This window comes from Actinia tenebrosa, unplaced genomic scaffold (genome assembly GCF_029948245.1).
Source record: "Actinia tenebrosa isolate PJP-AT-01 unplaced genomic scaffold, QUT_ActTen_1.0 PGA_scaffold9__36_contigs__length_13948895, whole genome shotgun sequence".
In the NCBI taxonomy this organism is placed as follows: domain Eukaryota; kingdom Metazoa; phylum Cnidaria; class Anthozoa; order Actiniaria; family Actiniidae; genus Actinia; species Actinia tenebrosa.
The window spans coordinates 6,959,814-6,974,804 of NW_028292586.1; the positions used below are offsets into that span (position 1 = coordinate 6,959,814).

Consider the following 14,991-nt stretch of genomic DNA (forward strand, 5'->3'; position numbering starts at 1 on the left):
GCAGAAACCTTTACTTGTGCTATCGAGCTTTGTAGATGGAGAGTAGCAGGACACCTTTACTGTGAATATCGAGCTTTGTAGATGACTAGCAGAGCCATTAAGGTAACAGTGACAATCGAGCTTGTAGATGGATAGCAGCATCGTTTTTTTTTTTGTTTTTTTGTAAACTATGACAATCGAGATTTGTAGATGGACTAGCAAGGACACCTTTACTGTGACTATCAGCTTTTTGTAGATGGAGGTAGTAGTAACCATAGGTTACTGTGACTAGTCGAGCTTTGTGGATGGACCAACGGCTATCGTACTGGGACCATCGAGTTTGTAGATGGACAAACGGGCAATCGTAACTGTGACTACGAGCTTGATAGATGGACTAGCAGCACATGGTAACAGTGACAATCGAGCTTTGTGAGATGGACTAGCATTCCATCGTTATATGACAATCGAGCTTTGTAGATGGACTAGCAGACACCTTTACTGGACTATCGCAGCTTTGTAGAGGAGTAGTAACAATGGTTCTGCTGACTACGCTTTGAGATGGACTAGTAGTCATGTTAACAGGACAATCGAGCTTGTAGATGGACTAATAGCCACTTATCTCTTTTCTGCAAAGAAAGCTGTGGCGGTCACGTTTTTTTGTGTATGGGTTTATTTTGCCTGTTTAATAAACTTTTCTGGTTTTCCTTTTCTTCTGATTGCTTTTGTGTTGTTGCTGGGTAAATGGTTTCATTAGATTTAATTATGTTAATGTCGATGGTAGAGGGTGTGCAGTTCCCGTTTAGTTTCAGGGGGTTTGGGTCGTACGCTATAGCTGAAGTTTCCTCGTAAGTGCAGGTTTTCTCTATCGGTGATAAGTTTAATGATGATTTCAGGGAAAAAGTACTTTGATATGTATTGCGGGAGTGCAAAAGTTGTATCTTATGTTTGAAGTTTGCAGACGTTTGGCTAATTCTTGCAGCAAGTCATCCAAAGTGTTTTCCTCGAAGTAGGTTATTCCTGGAAAATGTGTAATTTGTTTTCAAGCCGTTTCTTTGTGCGATGATTTTAGGTATATAAGATGCCTTTGCTGGCATTTGTCCGGTGATTCTTTAGAAGTCGGTGTGTTTATAATCTCTAATGCAAACGGGATGATGTTTTGGATTGTTTGTTCTACCTCTTTTATTTGGATTCGGGAAAATTTCCACTCACGGACAACTGCTGATATTCTGTACGCAATAGAGGTTGAGTAGGTTGTTGACGTTATGATGCAGGTGTTTGTACAAATGATTGTCTCCAAAGCTACTTTCCACTTCGCAAAAGTATGATCCATCGCTGCTTTGATCAACAGTAAAGACTAGCTTATTGCTGGTTTCTTCAAGTGTGATGATCTCTCCTTCTGACGTTTCCTTCTTCCAAGTGTACCTTAGAAAAGCATCATCTTTTGCAATAAAGCGGAGAGAGTACATTTAGAGCCACGTTCGCACTGTTTTCGTTTGGGTAAGTCAATGTCAATTGTCAGTTTTTCGCAAAAGTTACGGTCATGTTTAATACCGCCTTGTAAAATATCATCCATGATTGATGCTCGATGAACGGCTTCAAAGGATGATCCAAGAATTTTGTTTCGAACAAATTTTAAACAAAAAACCACCCAGCTAACGGCATCGTCTTGCTTTGGGTGGTGATTATCCATTGAAATATTCAAATCGTCAAAAAAATTACAATATCCCCTTACTATTGCAATCGCAGATAGATAACATTTAATCATTTTAGCTTCCAGCAGACATTCTTGAAAATCGCCATTATGCAAAGGATCGTACAGTGTGATCTTTTTGACATTGACATCCACAGCTGCAATAGCCCAATGTCTATAACGGATGGATCTGTGTATAGGGAACACGATGTGATCAACGCTTGTCAGGTCGACTTTCTTAAAGTGTGAATGACAGAGATTTAAGAGGTCTTGCGTTGTCTTTGGACTTGTTGGAGAATGGGAAAAAACTGACCTAAGCTGCGAAAAAAAATTGGTATCATAAACAACACATTCTTTATTTTCCAAAAGCAACGCTTGTTTGATCAAATATAGGTATGCCAAGATAATAGTGTCATTGAGTTCTCCAGGGTTGTCCGGTAATACATATGTGTTATTTAAAGGAGGATGTTCTAAGGTTTTCAAATCCCGTCCGTATATTTTAAGCGATTTCACTGTCCCAACGATTTTATTTTTTTTTGGTAATATCCAGTGCGTCATAGGGTGAAATATATTTGTGTTCTTGCTGTTTTTCATTTTCAGCTGTACGTGCGTCGTCAATACTTGTATCGTGAACTTCAATCTTGTGTTTGTTGTCGTTTTGCGCTCCGTCTTCGCTTTGTATGTTGTTTACACTGTCGAAACCACTTTTATTGTGAGAGAATTCACTTTTGAAATCGGTATACTTGCTCGCGTCCTCGATCTCCGCTGAGTGTACAGTGTTTTTATCTTTTTCTCCATCAACTCTAACATAAAACAGCATGTATACTTCTCTTGTGACTATTCTTTTAGACAAGTATGCAAGGTTTTTTATGTTCGACCTTTTCGTCATCAAAAAGTACTACAGTATCATTGTCAGGGAAAATTTGTAGGGCAACATAATGACCTGAACTCAACGCCTGTCCTTTGTGGAGTATTACAGCTGCTAATATGTATTCAGTGGGTGGAGAGCCCTCGTGCTTCAACTGTGATACATCGATTGTGATGTCCAATGTCAATGGAGAATGATCTTTAGTATTTGCGGTGACATCATTACGTTTTAGTACACAGACAAAGTTCTGGGGGCAGGTTTTTAAAAAACCCTGTCGTGTTTGACAAGTCTTTTGACGACAAGTCCCACATTCTAATTTGTTGTCATCGATAAGAACTTCTTCCTTGAAATATTCAAAGAGGCAGTCCTTTACTGAAGATGTCATTCCGTTTCTGGGGAGCTCCACAGCAAGTGAATGAAATGAATCCTCTTCACTCTCTCTTGAATTTCCACAAGTGCAACAGGAATTCTTGTATTGCACTGCGCCCCAAAACGTAGGAAAAAAAGGAATGGGTGTTCCACCAAGGTCGAAAGAGCAGATTTCCATAATTTTGGAGAAAGCTTCATGAACATCGTGTTGCTTACCAATCTTCAGACCCTTTTTGTGTAATTGCTTGAGTAAATCAGTGGGATTCAATGGCCTTGTATAATCTGCACTTTCCTTAAGTCTTGTAAAAATCATGGCAAGGTAATTGAACATCATTGGAAATAGTGGTTTTGCGTCCTCTGTTGTAATATCACCTAAAGTGGTAACTGAGAAAGATTGCAACAAAGCGTTCAACCAACAGTTGTTGTGTTTGTTTTTCATTCCTATCGAAAAAATAGGACAACTTGGGCTGGTAGATGGTGGCGTTCTTTTACCTTTTGGCATTCTGGATTCGAGAGAACCAGTAGTTATGTCATTCATATCATAGCTATCTTTTTCCTCGGCAGTGAGTCGCTTCCACTTTTTAGAAGCTATTTTAGAGACTGCTGGGAGATCTTTACCTTTGTTTGAAAATGATTTAAAATTCTTGGTCAAATAATTTGAGTACGCTGAAGATTGTTTTTTTATTGGTTTCATAGTTGTTGTCGTTGACTTGTTTGAATTTCTAGAAGTGTTCTTGGTTAAATTTACTTTTGAGTTGACTGGGGTTTTTGGCATTGCGTTGGAAGGTGGCTGCTGGAACTGTCCACGGCGCTTATCTGGAGATGACGATCGTTTGACCTTTTCGTTCCATTGCTCGGTTGATCCAGAATAGAGATCGAGATCATCACAGCACATTTCTTTTCTTTTTCGCTTCAATTGCATGACAGCCCGTTTTTGTATTGTGTCGCCATATAAACGGCACCTAGCTTGAATAAACGTTTTTTGAAGAGACACAAATTCATCGACGCGGAGATGGTGTTTTCCATTGAAGTCGTCTGTTTTCATTAACTTCATGTAGTTCTCGATCGTACCTTGGGTTGTTACTTCTTTTGAATTTTTTTAGATTGGAATCTTGATTTTGAAATTTTACAGAGGAAAAAATTACTCCACAAAGGTGCAATTGGGAGAAGACGCTTTAAGTATTCCATGAACTCTGGTGAATAGCATCGGTTTTCGTCTTTTCCCATGACAAGCGTACTGGAACGTTCTTCCATGCTGTGAGTTATCTCAAACAGCTTCTTTGCAAATGGACCTTTAGCATCAGGTTTTGTAAAAGACTCGTCCATGTTAGCACAGTCGTCTGTGCATTTGTGTTCTATCTGAGGTTCCTCTTTGTTTAATTTCTCAATTTTTTGTTGAATTCGTGTATATGCTTTTTGAACTTGGGGACAGTTGTGGGAGGTCAGAAAGAGAAGGGATATGTCTTCAAGAATTTGTTGGAACTCGTCAAATGTACAGGCATTAACAAGAAGAGATATTGAGTACAGCAAGAAAGAATACCAATGTTTGCTGTTAGTTTTACATAGTTTTTTGCAGATGGTACTTGCGTTGTGCATCAAATGGCTACAACAGATATGAGGTGTCATTAAGGTAAAATCCTTCTCACTTCCTTTGCCGTGAACTATTCGCCAAGCTCGCTCGAGGTACGATAGCACAGTTTCTTTATTAAATTCCTGGAGGCATGCTAGTAGTATGGCTTTTCCCTGATCACTGACTATTTGCATTGGCGTTCGAATATTGTTGTGACCAAACAAAAGCCCCTCAGCGTACCTAAAGGATTGCAAGAAGTGTTGAATAGTGGGCACGTTGTGACGGCTCGTTATCAATTCTGCAACTGGTAAAGGTGGTTTTCCGGCAACAGGGCTGGGAACGACCAACGTGTAGTACAAAACTCGATTGTCATCCCAATTGGATATGATGGTACCTGTAGCGTCAAGAAATGCCACCATGTTGCGGCAGGTGTCGTGCCAAAGGCGAATCTGTCCTTCGGTCCAAAGATGAACGACAAGTGGAGAGGCAGCTATATATTGCACATATCCCTTTATTTTAAGCGAAGAAAATCCTTCTTCGTTCATGAATGCTTTGCGCATTGAGTCCAATGACACAATGGCATTGTCGTTCAGTCTCAACGAACGCCTAGCTTCACTAGCAATTTGCTGAACAACATTGACACTTGTACCTGCACCTGACCAATTACCAGCACTAAATGACGAACTCTCAATGTTGTCTACTTTTTCATTGTGAGCAGTGGAGGGTTTTTCAGATGTTTTTTTAAAATGTTGAACCATTTCTTGCCTTGTTTCGCCGGTGATGGGACGAGCCTTTCTAATGCTCAGGTCGTGCTTCACATCGCCGTTAAAAGCAATATGCAAAATACGTTGCCTCTCTTCACTGCATAACATGAAAACTTTAAATTGGAGAGGGCAGGTTTTGAAAGCACAGCGGCCACTTGCAATAAATGAATAACTGGCAGTGCTCTGTCGACTAGAAAATCGCTTAGCTTTGTGCCCTTTAAATACAAAAGGGCAGTACGGGTTGAGTTTGTTCAGATATTTGTAAACGACATCAGTCCATCCTTTAGCCAGATGCGTTCGGCGAGAACGAGATGGTTTGATCTTATCCCAATCAAATGATTCCATAACGGATGTGGAGTTATTGGGTACCGATGCAGTGAAAAACACCCTGTCTGTTGTAGCAATAGAACGAGTAAGTCTTGAAACAGTCTCTACTGTGATGTCGTCCTTCATAAGAAAATAAAAAGTTATTATCAGAAACGTGGTCTAAAGAAAGGGTACCTTTAAAAATTAACTACCGCTAATGTGTTGTGTTTTTGCACTTTCACGGCCTTTTAACAACAAATATTTCACAAATATTCGAAATATTGTGCACGCGTAAGCAATCAAATGCTTTGGAGTATATTAACTGTCATTTACATCTATTAGAACAAGTAATATGACATACCTTTAGTGTGACTTCTTCACATGGAACATCAAGCCCATTTGCGTCATCATTATTTGGCTAAAATACGTAAAGGGGAATTTTATATTAGTGAAAAACTTGCACAAAGAGAAAAGGGGTTTTCCGTTATAATAAAAAACGTTTAGGTCAGAAACATGACAAAAACAAGCATTCTGTTAACCACTAGTTAACCACTATGGTTAACTGTCTGTCACCAAAAAAAATGGTAAGATGGGTCAGTGCATCGTCCGTATAACAGTCACTAGTTCAGAATAATAAGTGATCATAACATATGCTACCACTGTACACTCGCTCACCACTCAATCGACGCCATCATTCTGTCGTTCAGCAAATATGTCAGTTCATTATTATAGACGGCAGGCATACCTTTGTAATTAATGATTTTTTTCCTACCTCAAGCACTATCGTTGGTTTGAGTTTTTCACCACAAACTGTCCATTTCAACATCATTTGTTGGCTGCAATGGGCAAAGAAAAACAATATATTTGTTTGTTTATGCAGCGGCTCTGTCTATTTCAAACGAGATGCACAGTAAGGTTGATGCAAGTTACCTCTGCTAATGGAGCTGTGGTGTCTTCTTGTGTCTTTTTTTGTTCTGCCACAATATTCTTCTTCTCCTATTTTGAACAAAATCTTTAGTCTTGATTATTTAGAGCAGGACGTACGATTTTTGGTAAATAAGTATCCTACCTTGGAAAACGTATCTGCTAAACTCTGTACGACGCTTGATTTGGGTTTTCTTTTAGGAAACAAGAGTGGAGTGACCACAAAATCTTTCAGTTTAACTGATTTCTAAAAATTTAAAACGAAAACGAAATTTTAAACGATATTGAGTTCTTGAAGTTAACTTTGAGTTTTAGTTATTCTAGACATTTCATATAAATTTCCATCGTGTAAACCTTTACCAAATAAGTCATTTGCTCTGGGTTATCGACGTCTTTTGTTTAGAGTGCACGCACTAAAACCGTGAACATTAAATAGTACTAATTAGTATTATTTCATACAGAATCCTTTGTTTGCTATTGTTTAATTATCACTATTTAGCGCTAAAAATTAGTATTTGCTTCACGGATATAATGTGAGCACTTTATTATCGAAATACCGTCACTAGAAAAGTATTCCGTAAGACTCCATTCTAGTAAGTTGTTTCACATATTTTGGTAAATATCTTGGTAATGTAAAAATAATAATAATAATATTAATAATAATATTTATTTATAAAGCGCAAATACAAATCTGTTCTAAGCGCTAGTAAACAAACGACAAAGACAATGACAAAATAAAATTATTTACAAAGAATATGCTAATTTGAAGAGATAAGTTTTAAGTTCAGTTTTGAATGAGGCAAGACTTGATGCATTTCGGAGAGATATTGGAAGTGAGTTCCAGAGTTCAGGAGCAGCCACAGAGAAGGAGCGATGACTTACTTCTCGTTTTCTCCTCAGATTTCGTTTGTTTTCAAAAACCTACATTGGAAAACAGCAGTGAACATAAGCATAATATGTGCGCTATGTTAAATGAAAAAGGAAAGGTTATTGTAAGAAACAAATTAAAAAGTAATATGAAACTTAAGCATACTTACGTTGCTTTTCTCTTGGACAGCTTCAAATGATTCTTTTTCAGCTTTTTGGCCTTTGGACAGACATTCGTACTTGTTTTCAGTATAAATGCCATCAAAACTCTACCGATTGAATTGAAAAATTTAAGTTCATTTGTCTCTAACATGTGCCAGATATAATCCAAATAATATAATACTATATAAAATATGATAGATTTTTTACTAGGACATACAATAGAATATTTCAAAACGTTCTGGCTAGTACCTTCATCACTTTTGAAAACGTTTTGAAAAATTTTATTATAAGTCAGACTCAAAAAACCTTTAATTAGAGTAAAGGATATCATCCTTTAATCTTTAAACATCATCAATGACGAAATAGTTGTTTAAAAGGCTAAATTATTATTGTAGTGTAATGCAGTGTTATATATAGTCCATTTCAATAACGTCTCAATGCACAGTTATATACCGAACTAATTACAAAGCTAGAACATTCTCACCTTGATCATTTTAAGACCCTGAGTGATTGTCCGGCTGGAATTCGAACCCCGTCCTCCCGGTTGACAGATCTGATGACAGATCTTCCAACCCTTCAATCGGTTCATTCTTTCAGTCATTTGGTTGTGCCGTTGACCCGGGAGGAGGAGGGGGGACTCAGGGGTAAACTTACGGGGATGCTCGTCGGAAATTTTTCAAAATAACCCTAAAAGATATTGGACGTTTTTTCCAAAAGGGCGTGGCTTGGCAATTTTTAACCAATAAGAGATACAACAAAAACAATACTAAATCTAACATAATCTAACATAATGTAACATCATTGTCTTTGGTTTAAGTTTATTGCACGGCGGTAATAATTCCCGCAAAACGTTAGAAATGCGGCTTATTCACTCACTTGGCACTGTCAGTCCCCATGGGAGGAATCAACACTTCACTTTTAATTAGTCGTGCTTCACTTTCCATTTCTCATTTATTGTTTTTTTCGGTCCTTTTGTTTCGTTTTATTTCTTCATATGCTTATTTCTCATTGGTCACTTTATTTTCCATCTTAGTATTTATAATTTATTCATCCCTTCTCATATATATCTGACTCTCATTCTTATTTACTCTACTCGTCTTCTCATCCTAAGCACACTCTTAACGCTATTCCGTTCTCGCAATTTCTTCGTCTTCGTCGTTTGTGTAGTGATGATCTTGATTTTTCTGTTAAATGTTCTGAGATGCGTTCCTTCTTCCTTAAGCGTAATTATCCTGCTCATGTTATTGATCGCGCCATTCGTAAAGTTTCTACTATTGATCGTACCACCGCTCTCACTCCTCACACTCGTCCCTCTAATGACCGCATTCCTTTCACTCTTACGTATCATCCTATTAACATTTCCATTAAACCCATTGTTAACCGCAACTTTTCTCTGCTTGACTCTGATACTCGCACTTCTGCTATTTTCAACAACCGCCCTCTCTTTTCCTATAAACGTGATCGTAATCTCCGTTCTTTCTTGGTCAAGGGAGTTCTTCCCTCTAACAAAGAACCTGGTACTTTTCGCTGTTCTCGTAAACGTTGTTATACTTGTCCTCACATAGTCTCTCACACTTCTGTTGTCGGTCCTAAATCAACTGTTAAAATCACTGACCATTTTGTTTGTACCACTTCTAATGTTGTATATTGTATTAAATGTACCCGCTGTAATCTTTTGTATGTGGGCGAGACTGGCCGCCGTCTTGGTGATCGCATTTGCAATCATCTTTATGATATTCGCAATAACGATCCCACCAAACCAGTTTCCCGCCATTTTAATCTAGCTAACCATTCTCTTTCTGACTTCATTGTTTTCGGTCTTTCTTTGCTTAACGGCAACAATGATTGTCGCAAGACCAAAGAAATGCGGCTTATTCACCTATTGGGCACTCTTAGTCCCAACGGGATTAATGAACGCTTTATTTTCAACTAACCTTTTCTTTTGTCTTTTGATTGTTTGTTTTTGTTTCCTTGCCTACCTTGCTCTCATTGGTTTCTTTTGTCTTATTCTATCATATATACACTCCTTTCTACCACTTCTTTCTCTTTTACTCCGACGAAGGACTAGCGTCCGAAACGTCAGTAAGTTTTTTCATCTTTTCACGGTGTATAATTTACCTTTTCATCATTACCTATCCACGAGTTCCTACTGTTCTATAAAAATACACCAGAGATTCTTTTGTTAAATATTAATTAATGACTGGATTTGTATACATGCGATGATTGCGATGAGCTAGTTCCTTTTTCAACACCCTAAAAGATACCAGAAAGTGCTGAATTGCTTAATATATCAACTTTACGGCACTAAAAGAGACCAAATCGCTGATTTTTACCCCTAAGAGATACGACGAGCATCCCCGCACGATTACCCCCGGCGTCCCCAGGGCCGTTGATCCTTCGTATGTCAGTTCTCAATTTTATTATATGTCAGTTGTTATCGTTTTTGTTATTTGTTCACAAATCAAATCCACCTATATCTCCGTCCATTCTTCCTGCAGGTCATCCATTCATATCTTTATTTTACCATACATTGCACCCCTAAAATTCAATCATGTGATCCATTTAGCCATCCATTCATTCACGCATTCATTCACAACATTCCCCTTTAATGCGTCCATTAAACAATTCATACATTCATTCATTTATTCATTCATGCATATCTTCATTATATCATTCATTCATTCAATTCATGTCATTCACTCACTAATCGTTTTATTCACGCACTCATCCATAACATTTACCCATCCATCCATTCATTTATTCATTCATCTTTTTCAACTCACACTCAATTATTTATTTTTTCATTTGTGCACTTATTTATGACAATCGGCCATTTGTTATTTCACTCTATTTGCGTCCGTCAAACCATTCTTTAGCAACTTTTGTATGTATTCATCCATTTGTTCTTTTATTAAGGGATATGGACCATTAGAAAAATGATAAGGGTGGGGTAATGGGCAATTTCCGTCTTGCAGGATTTTATTCTCCTTTTGTCCTTCTTTATATTTGTTAGACATTTGCAAATTAATTTTTCCGTTTACTTCTTAGTTCGGTTCTTCTTGTATTATTCTATTTACTCCTTCATTCATACTTACATAAATTCATCAAATTCACCGATTTCTGCTCATAACTGCCGGTGGAGTCAGGACTTTATAAAAATATTTCTTTAGAAAAGAAATTTTGTACTCTTTGAATGATAATCTTGTAGGTGATAAACATCATTATTGTTCATATTGTGTATTCATTTAGACATTAAAATTGCCAGAAATTTTTTTTTTACTCGGATTTGTGAATTATAAACGAAAATTTTCAGAATTTGGATAGAGGATGGTTATGTTTACACAGTTTATCAATGAATGGGAATGAATGGGAATATTTTAGTACATCTTAACGCTGGTGTTATCAAATTTTAGAAATTGTAAAAGAAAACTGTAATTAATCTAATTTTTTTCTCCTTTCCTATTTCAGACCAATTATTGAGTTATTATTGTTAATTAAAAACGATTTATTAACAATGAATATCATTATTATTCATGCATTTTCTTCATTTTCTTTTTTCTTCTTTCCCAAAATTAATGCAGGCGTATTCATTTATTATTTAATCCGTCAAAATTTTATTCGACTCAATTAATGCGAACATTCATCCATTTACGTGTCGATCCACCCATTGAATGCATCCAGTCCGATTTATATAATAACTTGATTCATTTATTAGTCGTCATTCATTAGTTCATTAGATTATCTTCTATCAATTCATGCGCACATTCCCAGGTACTTTTCTATTCATTTAATACAACAAAAAACATTTATCTTATTTTTTGTTTTACAATGATTGACAACATAATTGAAAACAAATAAAACCTTTCCAAAATGATAAGATAAGAATTACCGGATAACGTAATTTAAACAAAGGTCATGATACGCCGAGGGATATACTACTCCCTGAACTGTCAACGTTGAGGAATTGTAACCCTAGGCTGTAGCTTAGATGAATAGTATAATAGTATAGTATAGCACATGTGTAGCTTTATATGTCGAGGGTACTCACTGACAAACTGTTTCTTTAGCTTATTGTGGTATGTTAACGCAGCTTTTGTTGCATTTGTTAATAGCCACTACCATTAAGTACACATACAAGCTTTGCCCACGCTCTGAGTTTCCGAGCTGGAATATAGCTGTCCTCATAAATATAACATACTTTGTCCCCAAAAAGTTTCATAAACTTTTGTTTAAAGTAACAATAAAAATTTTGTTTAATCATTTAAAAAGTTCAGACGGTTTGTTTTGGCTCTGTTATCTCGGCATACCAAACTGCTTGATAGCTGGTAAAAATCTTGATTGGCATGATTATAGTTTAACTCTGGCATGTTTGGCCGGAAACCATTTTCAAAAACAAAATCAAAATCCATTCAAATCAATAAAAAAAACTTATAAATTTTGGACAAATATATGAACCTACCTCGCCTTTTCTTGAGAGAACGCTACGAACACTGTTTTTTTCCTGAAAATTAAGTGCGTAGCTTCTAGCACCGCCGATGTCCTTTGTCCAAGCGTTGTAGACGGCTTTCACTTCCCGTGCTGAACATTCAGTCCTTCTGAAATATTCTTGAGTCGATCTTACAATAAAGCCATCTTTTTTGGATATCGATGGCTTTTCATTTTCATTGAAAAACCAACCAAAGATGGTTCCAAGTCTCAGATAGTCTATTGAGTGCTTTTGCAAATGACGCTTGGCCTGAAACAACGTGATGATCTTAAATGTGCTATCATTTAACTACAAATTTTACAAATCAGCCAATGAATAAGTTTACTTACCTTAAAATATTTCTTATCAGCAAACTTCATTATCAAAAGAAAAGCGATGGTAGAAAGAACTTGAATGAGAATTGAAACTAAATGCGCTATAAGAGTCAATAACGGCGCTACCTCACGCAAAAGATAAAGATCAAGTGCGTGTTAACGTTAATTTTTAACTTAAAAACTTAAACAGTCAGTTTTATTTCTTATAGATCTTTTAAATAGTATCATTCAATCAATAAAAAATAGACTTTGATTTATAAACTGATATTCTTTAAATAATACAAAACGACACTTGACTGGTGAGAGCATTATCTACTTTGTCCCATATACTGAACGCATTCCTTAAAAAATGTCGATATAAGAATATGTTTTCATTGGAAAGCATGGTAAATGACACAAAGAAGCACAGTATACATTAAATTCATATTTTACAATGCACGATGGTAAAGATAACTGTTTAGGTTAAGTTAAGTTTACATCATCAAGCATGTCAATGTTCATGATACTGATTTGATACTCAATGACTACTAAAATATATATGTTCCATTTATTTAGCTCAATTAAAGCACGAAACTCCATAAATTAACTTAGTACAGATGAATAATCTTATTTGAGTTGCATAGGATGCATTATATGACATTTTTGAGTTGGCTGCCGAGTTGGCTGCTAATTTCAGCCCGGTGAAAATGTTTTCCTTGTTATGTCAATAAAAAAACCATAAAATCGCCAAACAAATATACCCTATTCTTGGAGTGCGACCATGTGACCGAAAAATCCCTTGAGATATAAGAAACAATCAAGGCATGGCGGCTATAACATGCACCACAAGAATACCCAGGCGACACTAGAGAAAAACGTTTACACATGCGCGCATTTCAGCACGTTTTCTAAAAATTTTGAAGAGTTTGAGTGAGAAAATAAATGTTAGTTTTCTCCAAGTATACAAAAAAGTTTGAGCGTATACTTTTGTCAGACCAAGATACTGTATTACCAAACACAATATGAAAGAATTAGCCTTAAATTTCAAGCATGGGCACTAAGTTTTGGCATTATGTGAAGTCCAATTTATCAAGCATGTTTGAAAGTCAAATTTACATATGTTTTGAGTAATTTGCATACGGTTTCAGAGCATGGGCAGACGTTTTTCACTTGTGCCTTCCCAGCCAGGGAGTAGTCGTTTTCATCAGAAAAAATCTGTTAACATTTGGTCAGCTACGATTTCAAGCTCACGCCCCCTCATGTGATCCCATACAAATTATGTCTCAAAAACACGGTTTTTGGATCTTTTCTCAAAATAATGACTATCTAGGCATTTGTCTCTTATGGCAGTTTCTTAGGTTTCGTAACCTCGAAAACACGCTAACTACGGTAGTTAGCGAAAGAACCGAAGATTTACAGGTCATTTAGGATGTTGTGTCACGCAGTTTACTAGTACTATATAACTTTACTTTTAAGAACAACCTTTTGCTTTGGAAAGAGGGGAAAAGGACCGAAAAGAGCAAATATTCCAAATGTATGGGCAATTTTTTCCAATGTACCTGCAATGATGGAGTATTGCTTTGGGTCTTGGGTCCTGCTTACACAGTGTCCAGCGGTGACTGCCCATTCAGGTGAAATAAGTGAAGCACCACATACATGACTCGCATAGCGCCTTAACGACAGTTGCCATGGCCATGAGTTGGGTACAGCAACTTCGCCACCTACTATGCGAGTTCCTGCAGGTCTTCTCCCACAAGTAGCTGAAACAGGAAAAAAAGCTAAAATCGATCTCTCAGATTTCCTTGCTTTTTTTATTTTTTATCTTTATTTTTTTCTATTTTTTATTTTTTTCTTGATCCCAATTATATATTTTATTTTGCAAATTAAAGCCTAGGGTACACACTAAGAATAGCAATTGTGTGTCTTCTTTTGCATCGTACGAATACGTCAATAATGGAATGCTAGCTGTTTCCAGCCAATGAAACGCGATTGTCTTTCAAGCCAGAATCCTAGCCTCTTATCTGTTATATGTGCCCGGCTTTTTGTTGCATGCTAAAAGTGGCTACGTGTGACAAGCCCACAGCAGCTGCACACTTAACAACGGCACCGCGTATATGAATATTTATAAATATTGTGATAATTTCGTGTGGACCATGAAAGACCATGCATTATATGTATTATTATTTGATTGTTTTATAGATATCTTAACAAGTGAAAATATGTAACGACAACCATGTCGTTACATATTTTCCCCCGGATAAGAACCAAAAACAATTTAATACATACATGTACAGTGTATGACACTACTCTTATATCGCCTCTTGCACTGTAATATCAGTCATTAACATTTATATCATTTCAAAGAGATAAAATTAAAAACAAAATAAAACATTAAACATAAAACATAAAGAAAATGAAAAGAAAAAAAAAAGGAAAAAAAATGAAAAAAAAGAAGAAAAAAATGCTATGCTAAGCAGCAATGCAATCATAACCATAACATACCTTTCACTAAAGCAGGAACTAAGAGACAAAGTAATGGAAGTAGCAAAGACTTCATACTTGAATTGACTGCTAGCTATTATAAAAAAGGCAGAGCAAAGCAAGCAATAAACTAATACCCTGACCTTTATACTACGAATGTGTACAGACATGTTCAGCTGTGTTCCTATGAGGACAGGTTTGGTAAACAGGAAGGATCGCGTGTTTGGGAAGC

At 36.5% G+C, this 14,991-nt stretch overlaps 2 protein-coding genes and 1 long non-coding RNA gene across 3 annotated transcripts; all 3 read right to left on the minus strand.

Moving 5' to 3' along the window:
- Positions 1–3,986: 3,986 nt before the first annotated feature.
- On the minus strand, positions 3,987–6,372 carry LOC148904641 (uncharacterized). Its single transcript, XM_089024455.1, has 3 exons — positions 6,319–6,372; positions 5,908–5,964; positions 3,987–5,687 (listed from the first exon to the last, which is right to left on the minus strand). Exons 1-3 carry the CDS (start codon positions 6,370–6,372, stop codon positions 3,987–3,989), a joined length of 1,812 nt encoding a protein of 603 aa, XP_088880581.1.
- Positions 6,373–6,615: 243 nt separating this feature from the next.
- On the minus strand, positions 6,616–7,672 carry LOC148904642 (uncharacterized). Its single transcript, XR_016118781.1, has 3 exons — positions 7,508–7,672; positions 7,353–7,391; positions 6,616–6,717 (listed from the first exon to the last, which is right to left on the minus strand). It is a non-coding gene; the product is annotated as an uncharacterized LOC148904642 (long non-coding RNA).
- Positions 7,673–11,604: 3,932 nt separating this feature from the next.
- On the minus strand, positions 11,605–14,897 carry LOC148904643 (testisin-like). The gene is made up of 5 exons (XM_089024456.1): positions 14,781–14,897; positions 13,838–14,038; positions 12,315–12,373; positions 11,959–12,234; positions 11,605–11,721 (listed from the first exon to the last, which is right to left on the minus strand). Exons 1-5 carry the CDS (start codon positions 14,833–14,835, stop codon positions 11,605–11,607), a joined length of 708 nt encoding a protein of 235 aa, XP_088880582.1. The 5' UTR covers positions 14,836–14,897.
- Positions 14,898–14,991: the final 94 nt, after the last annotated feature.

Excerpts from the sequence above, each read along its gene's own strand:
- LOC148904641 (XM_089024455.1), bottom strand. The coding sequence starts at position 6,372 with ATGTTGAAATGGACAGTTTGTGGTGAAAAACTCAAACCAACGATAGTG. Across the intron at positions 5,965-6,318 it reads AACCAACGATAGTGCTTGAG|CCAAATAATGATGACGCAAA; the intron begins GTAGGAAAAAAA and ends TACGTATTTTAG. Across the intron at positions 5,688-5,907 it reads GTGAAGAAGTCACACTAAAG|GACGACATCACAGTAGAGAC; the intron begins GTATGTCATATT and ends TTTCTTATGAAG.
- LOC148904643 (XM_089024456.1), bottom strand. The coding sequence starts at position 14,835 with ATGAAGTCTTTGCTACTTCCATTACTTTGTCTCTTAGTTCCTGCTTTA. Across the intron at positions 14,039-14,780 it reads AGTTCCTGCTTTAGTGAAAG|CTACTTGTGGGAGAAGACCT; the intron begins GTATGTTATGGT and ends TTCCTGTTTCAG. Across the intron at positions 11,722-11,958 it reads TTCTCTCAAGAAAAGGCGAG|TTTATGAAACTTTTTGGGGA; the intron begins GTAGGTTCATAT and ends TTTAAACAAAAG.